A 6,000-nucleotide genomic window follows, 5' to 3' on the forward strand; every position below is an offset into this window, starting at 1 on the left:
AAGAGGGGAAGTGTTGAAATCATGTGTGTGCGTGCTAAGTCGCTTCAGTCATGTCTGACTCTTTGCAACTCCATGAACTGTAGCCCACCAGGCTCCTCTGTCCATGGGATTCTCCAAGCAAGAATACTGGAGTGGGGACGTGGTTCAATCCCTGGTCAGGGAACCAGATCCCACATGCCACAACTAAGGGTTTGCATGACACGTGCTGCCAAGTAAATAACTAAAAATAAATATTAATTAAAACAATTTTTTTAATGGAAGTTTACAGAAATACACTGAAAAAGGCTTCAACTCAGGAGAGAGAATGAGGCCAGGAGTGTGGTCTTACTTTTGGCTTGTACTTTTCCTTCTCCAGAGGATCTTCACGACCCAGGCAGGTGGGTTCTTTACCACTAGCGCCATCTGGAAGCCCGTTGAGACCATGCAGCTTAACATTAAGGAATGAGACTGAGGTTTTGATTCATCATCTGGATCTGTGTCTCCAATCTGAATAAACTTTCCATTAAGATTCCCTGCCCTCTGAAGCCCACTTAGTGGGATTCTGCAGAGGTTGGAGAAATAACAAATTTCTGCCCTGAGGCAGAAAAAAAGAAAAAGTCCTGAGGCAGGAAGGCCCCGGAGACTAGTGTTTGAGATGGCACTTCTTGAGCCAGTTCCTTAAGTCAGGGCAGCCCCAACAGGGTCGCAGAGTATCCATCCTTTCCCCAGGAAGGTATCTCAGGTCTTCTGCCTAATCTCACACCCTAATTTTGAGAAGGTGGATTGGGTGAATCAGAAGTTGCCAGCCCCTTTTCAGAGTGAATCGTTTTAGGCTTGTCAAACTAGGAGAATTCTGTCTGCTGAGAAGAAACTGTTCAATAGTGAGTTCTACAGGCAGGTTGGATTTAGGAAGGGGTGTTCCCTGTCCCACCAGCTCTGGGGAACCATATCAGTCCGGGGGCTGCTCTGGGGCTGAAAAGCAAGGTTGGGATCTGGTACACAGCGCCCTCTGTAGGGCAGGAGCGACTTTCCTTGAAGTCAAAGATCTGGGAACTCTTGCACGTGTGCTGGTTTCCACCAGGTGGTTCCTCATCAGTGCTGCATTCTGGTAAGTGCTGAACTTCATTCTGGAGTGCTGGTAAGTGCTGGTACCCAGGCCAGAATCAGAAGACTCCTTCACTTACGGATTGTAGCCAGCAACCCAGATGTCCCTGGGGACAGGCGAGATAGCCAGAGGGGAGGGATTAGTAAAACGCTTCCGGGGTCCAGCCCTGAATGAAGGCAGGGGGACGTATAGTACAACTGCAGGACTTGATCCAGGCTCCCCGTAGCCCTGAAGCTTCTGTTAGAGGTTTCGTTGGGCTCAGGAACAGGAGGTCAACCCTGTTCTCTCGGGATGTGCCTGGGCGTCCCCACCAGATGCTACACTAGAGGGTGTCTCGGCACAACGAAGGGCCTTCAACCAAGGGCCTCCGAAAGGCTGGACGCCGGTCCAAGACCTCTGACACTCCACTCCTCTCCCCAGCCGGGACCTTCACTCGGCCCAACGCTCCGTCCACAGGTGTCCCCCTGCCCAGGCTTGGAAGCCCAAAACCGCTCCTGGGAACTGCAAACCCACATCCTACCCTGGGATGAGCACTCCGCGGCGTGTTGACAGGCACCGGGGGAAGGGGTGGAGCTTCCGGCTGCGCACTTCCGCTTCCTGTTTTAGCGTAGGTTCTTAGTGTCTACTCTGGCCTAGGCTTAGCAGTCGTGCGAGGAGGTTGTGGCGTCTGCTGCTTCCAGGCGATTTGAGGTGAGGGGGCCAGGTAGAGGAGTCCGGAGTCCGGGAAAGGTGAGGGGACCCGGCCTTCGAGGATCCGCCGGCCTGAGAGAGGCTCGGCTCGGTCTTCAGGCTACCTGGAGTGGGTCGGGGCCTGGGCGGGTTGCTGGAGGGGAGGAGCACGGCTGCCCGGCGTCCGCGGTAGCCCTGGGGTCCGAAGTCCTGGGACACGGAACTTGGAGCCTGGGGAGACTCCGATCTGGGGGAATGATGGGGACGTGAACGTTAAGTCTCAATAACCGGGGGTCTTGCGATCTAGGGGACCCCTGAAGTCCCGACTCAGTTGCCTCCCAGTCCCCGCCTTGTGTTGCTCCAGCCAGGATGATCGAGGTTGTTTGCAACGACCGTCTGGGGAAGAAAGTGCGCGTTAAGTGCAAGTATCCACTGGCGACCAAGTGGCTGTGGCTTCCGGGGGGTGCTTGGCATGAGGCAGGCAACTCAATCTTTGTTTTAGGGTGATTGTAGTTAAACCCGGGGGTTGGGGCGGGAATGGGGAGAGTCCCCTTTCCATTTTCCTTAACTCCTCTGCGTCCAGTACGGATGACACCATCGGGGACCTGAAGAAGCTGATCGCAGCCCAAACTGGCACCCGTTGGAACAAGATCGTATTGAAGAAGTGGTGAGTACAGGGGTGGAACTAGGGGCTGGACAGGAGCAGGCCAGAAGGGTTTGGTTGGGGGAGGGCTGCAGCCAGCCCTTTGTTTAGGCAGAACTTTTTTAGCTGGTCTCGGGGGTGAAGAGCCTCCTTAGACTTTTTTCTAAAAAGTTTTTATCCCACAGGTACACGATTTTTAAGGACCACGTGTCTCTTGGGGACTGTATCCTTTTTTGACTTTTTGAGGAAGGATCTACATACCCAGACTTGGTTCTCTATGTTCAATACTCAGGTCTGTATGAGGTTATGCACATAAGCTATTTAACTTAGAACGTGGCACATAGTAAGTATTTAGAGTGGGAGCCATCTCATTATTTTGTTGGGGGAGGAGGGTGGTTGGTGAAATATTTTGACTTGGCTTGTAAGACTTTGACACTTTCTGGTCAAAATATTTATTACTAAGCTCCACCTGAGTGGGGACAGGAGACCAGGGTGGAACGAGATTCCAGGATGTCTGTTGTGCAGAAGGAACATGAACTTTTTACAAAGTTTGGATTCGTTCCAAATCAAAATGATCCAGTCCCAAATGTGCAGTCGTGAGAGATGGGGATGGAGCCCACCATAAGGATTCCTTAACACCTTCACTTCAGATGAAATCCACGATGGGATGAACCTGGAGCTTTATTACCAATAGAGCAGAATTCCTTCTTCCTGCCCTTCCCCCTCCTCCCACCCTCACTCCCCACACTAATATGGATGCTTGTTTTTGGAAACTCTCATTAATAAAAACTTAGAGGCTGCTTTGTTGTCATCTTTGAGTGAGAGTTATCTCTTGAGGGGACGGTTGGTATCTGGTTGTCACTGTATTCTCAGTACCCACTCAGCTGCTCAGTAAGACTTCAAGATTGGATCAAGGAGGGAGCCAGTTGACTGGGAACCTGAGTGAAAGACCAGAGCTCTGGGGCTAGCCATGTCTCTGAGCCTCCCTGGTGGCTCAGACAGTAAAGAATCCGCCTGCTATGCGGGAGACCTGGGTTTGATCCCCTGGAGAAGAGAATGGCAATCCATTGCTGTATTCTTGCCTGGAGAATTCCATGAACAGAGGAGCCGGGCAGGCTACAGTCCATGGGGTCACAAAGAGTTGGACACAACTGAGTGACTAACACTTTTCTGAAGGTCAAAAGATCCTGGGATTATTGTCATCAATAGACCAAGGATCCTCTGGGCAAGGACCTTAGTAGAATTAATAATTAGGAATACAGGTTTAGATTCAGACAGACTAGGGGTGGAACCCCAGCCCTACCACCAACTGTGACCCTGGGTAGTTACTTAATCTCCCTTAACCTTCATTTCCTTATCCAATCTGGAACTGATTGTGTTTACTTCATTGGTATGTTGTGAAGTAGAGATGAGATAAGCATGATTAAGCAGCCATAGTTCTTGACACCTATGAAATGCTAGTGGACAGAGTAAAACAGTGTGACCTAGGCTATTCAGCCCTTGCTGATCCTCCGTTTCTTCCTCTAAAAAGGGGCACCATGATGACACTCACATCTCCATGAGATAATAAGATAATGCAGTTAAAACAGCAGGATGCCTCGTGCTATATCCATCCCTGGCCTTCTTCCTTCAGGTATGAGTAGACAGGACATCAAACACTCCATTTCTATTCCCTTGGCCACAGCTCCTGAGGTCAGCCTTAACCTTGTCCTTACCCAGAGCCACATTCTGGAGCTGCTTTTGAGAGTTTCACCTAGAACCTTGCACCAACTCTTCTCTCTCTGTGTATTGACCTGGTAGGTCCTTCCTCAGGACATAACCATGTTCAAGTCTAGTCCACTGCTCCTCCTCTTCCCCCCAGCCTTATGCTTTCTTTTTGCCATCAAGCTTCTTGGCACGAAGTCTTGCAGACTGCCTAAGATGCTGGCCTATAGTCCACTAAAGCTGGTCTCTCCTTGGTCTCTGCTGGCCTACTTTTTACCTGCCCCCTTGGCTTCCCTACTGTCCTAGGATTCCCTTTCCTGCTGACAAATCAGAAATATCTGTCTTCTGGTACCCCTGCTCTTTTAGCTCAGGCTCCTCCTTATCTGTCTGCTTAGAAAATAAACCCCCTCCCCCAATTCTTTTTTAAATTTCATGACAGCCTTGACATGCTAAAGTCCTTGTTTTCAAATCAGCATAGAAAGTACAAGCTAAAAGTAAGACCATACTCCTGGCCCCATTTTCTCTTCTGAGGTGAAGCCTTTTTCAGTGTATTTCTGTAAACTTCCATTTAAAAAATTGTTTTAATTAATATTTATTTTTAGTTACTTACTTGGCAGCATGTGTCATGCAAACCCTTAGTTGTGGCATGTGGGATCTGGTTCCCTGATCAGGGGTTGAACTAGGTCCCCATGCATTGGAAGCATGGAGTCTTAGCCACTGGACCCCCAGGAAGTCCGCAATTTAATTTTTTAAAAAAGTACTATGCTAATATCTGCTTGTAAAAAAAATCCACACATTTTGCGAAAAATTAAGTTTCTTACTTTTATAACACCCCTACTGACAGTGGCAATAATTAACATTTGAGTGAATCCAGAAATTTTCTGAAATACAATTGGAAAAATTACATATTCTGTAATATTTGTATACCATTCAGTAGTTTTTTTTTATGCTTTTCATTTTTCTATATTAATGATTTTTTTGTCTCATTCTTTTTAATTGGTATTTTTATTGAATTTTTGGGGGGCCTTTTTTTACATAAAAGGTCAATATGGAGGAGGGATTTTTGTGGTGATGGAATTGCCACATCTGGAATTATGGTGATGGATGCAGGACTCCGCATTTGTCAACCAGGATATAGAAAGATCAAATGCAACCAGTCAAACAGATCCATATGTATAAGTGAATTACAAGACCTCACTGAAGGAGGTGGGGGAGAAAGGAGCTGATCTAAATAATTTTCTAAAACGTATTTTGATGTGATACTATAAGGCTAAAGACAAAAAGAATTACAAACATTGTACTGTAGTTGGTAAATATGTTCCTCACAGCAGAATGATTTTGCAGTTTTGAAACCAGTCTTACTAATATACATCTGTACACAGAGTTGGATACATATATTGCAGATAATTATAGCCAGGTGTCTTGCTGCTGGAGAAAGAAGTTATTGTGAAAGAGGGTGAATAGAAGCCCATGGGACTGATTAGAGTTGGAGGCATCAATATGAACTCATGATTTTCATTTAAAGCATTTACAAACATACATAGAAATACAGATATGTGCATATGTACATACATTTCCTTGTTTATCCATTTAGAGGGACTAGAAGCAGTGGTACCCCAGTATCAGTAGTTCCAGATCTTGGTTTCTTTATATATATAATTTTACTTTTCATTTATTTTGGCTGTGCTGGGTCTTCATTGCTGCTCAGGCTTTTCTCTAGTTGTGGGGGGGGGGGGGGTGGGGCTACTTTTCATTGCAGTGCACGGGTTTCTCATTGCAGTGGTTTCTCTTGTTGCAGAGCACAGGCTCTAGGACACAGGCTTCAGTAGTTGCAGCTTGAGGGCTCAGTAGTTGCAGCTCCTGAGGTCTAGACACAGGCTCAGTAGTTGAAACGGTGCAC

The 6,000-nt window shown here is 47.3% G+C and overlaps 1 protein-coding gene and 1 long non-coding RNA gene across 3 annotated transcripts; one reads left to right on the plus strand and one right to left on the minus strand.

Moving 5' to 3' along the window:
- Positions 1-233: 233 nt before the first annotated feature.
- LOC138440910 (uncharacterized) lies at positions 234-2,143 on the minus strand. Its single transcript, XR_011257173.1, has 2 exons — positions 1,605-2,143; positions 234-1,190 (listed from the first exon to the last, which is right to left on the minus strand). It is a non-coding gene; the product is annotated as an uncharacterized lncRNA (long non-coding RNA).
- UBL5 (ubiquitin like 5) lies at positions 1,240-3,196 on the plus strand. 2 transcript variants are annotated; one of them, XM_069590996.1, is made up of 5 exons: positions 1,240-1,774; positions 2,061-2,178; positions 2,337-2,420; positions 2,582-2,619; positions 3,047-3,196. In XM_069590996.1, the coding sequence occupies exons 2-5, from the start codon at positions 2,123-2,125 to the stop codon at positions 3,088-3,090; spliced, it is 222 nt and encodes a 73-aa protein (XP_069447097.1). In that variant the 5' UTR covers positions 1,240-1,774; positions 2,061-2,122; the 3' UTR covers positions 3,091-3,196. The 2 variants fall into 2 exon arrangements, with proteins under 2 accessions (XP_069447097.1, XP_069447098.1); XM_069590997.1 differs by having other exon boundaries at positions 1,660-1,813.
- Positions 3,197-6,000: the final 2,804 nt, after the last annotated feature.

The sequence above is a fragment of the Ovis canadensis genome, chromosome 5 (genome assembly GCF_042477335.2).
Source record: "Ovis canadensis isolate MfBH-ARS-UI-01 breed Bighorn chromosome 5, ARS-UI_OviCan_v2, whole genome shotgun sequence".
NCBI classification, from domain to species: domain Eukaryota; kingdom Metazoa; phylum Chordata; class Mammalia; order Artiodactyla; family Bovidae; genus Ovis; species Ovis canadensis.

Bases quoted from the DNA above. Each gene is read 5' to 3' on its own strand.
- UBL5 (XM_069590996.1), top strand. From the start codon at position 2,123: ATGATCGAGGTTGTTTGCAACGACCGTCTGGGGAAGAAAGTGCGCGTT. The intron at 2,179-2,336 runs GTATCCACTGGC...CTCTGCGTCCAG, and splicing joins AAAGTGCGCGTTAAGTGCAA to TACGGATGACACCATCGGGG. The intron at 2,421-2,581 runs GTGAGTACAGGG...TTTATCCCACAG, and splicing joins AAGATCGTATTGAAGAAGTG to GTACACGATTTTTAAGGACC.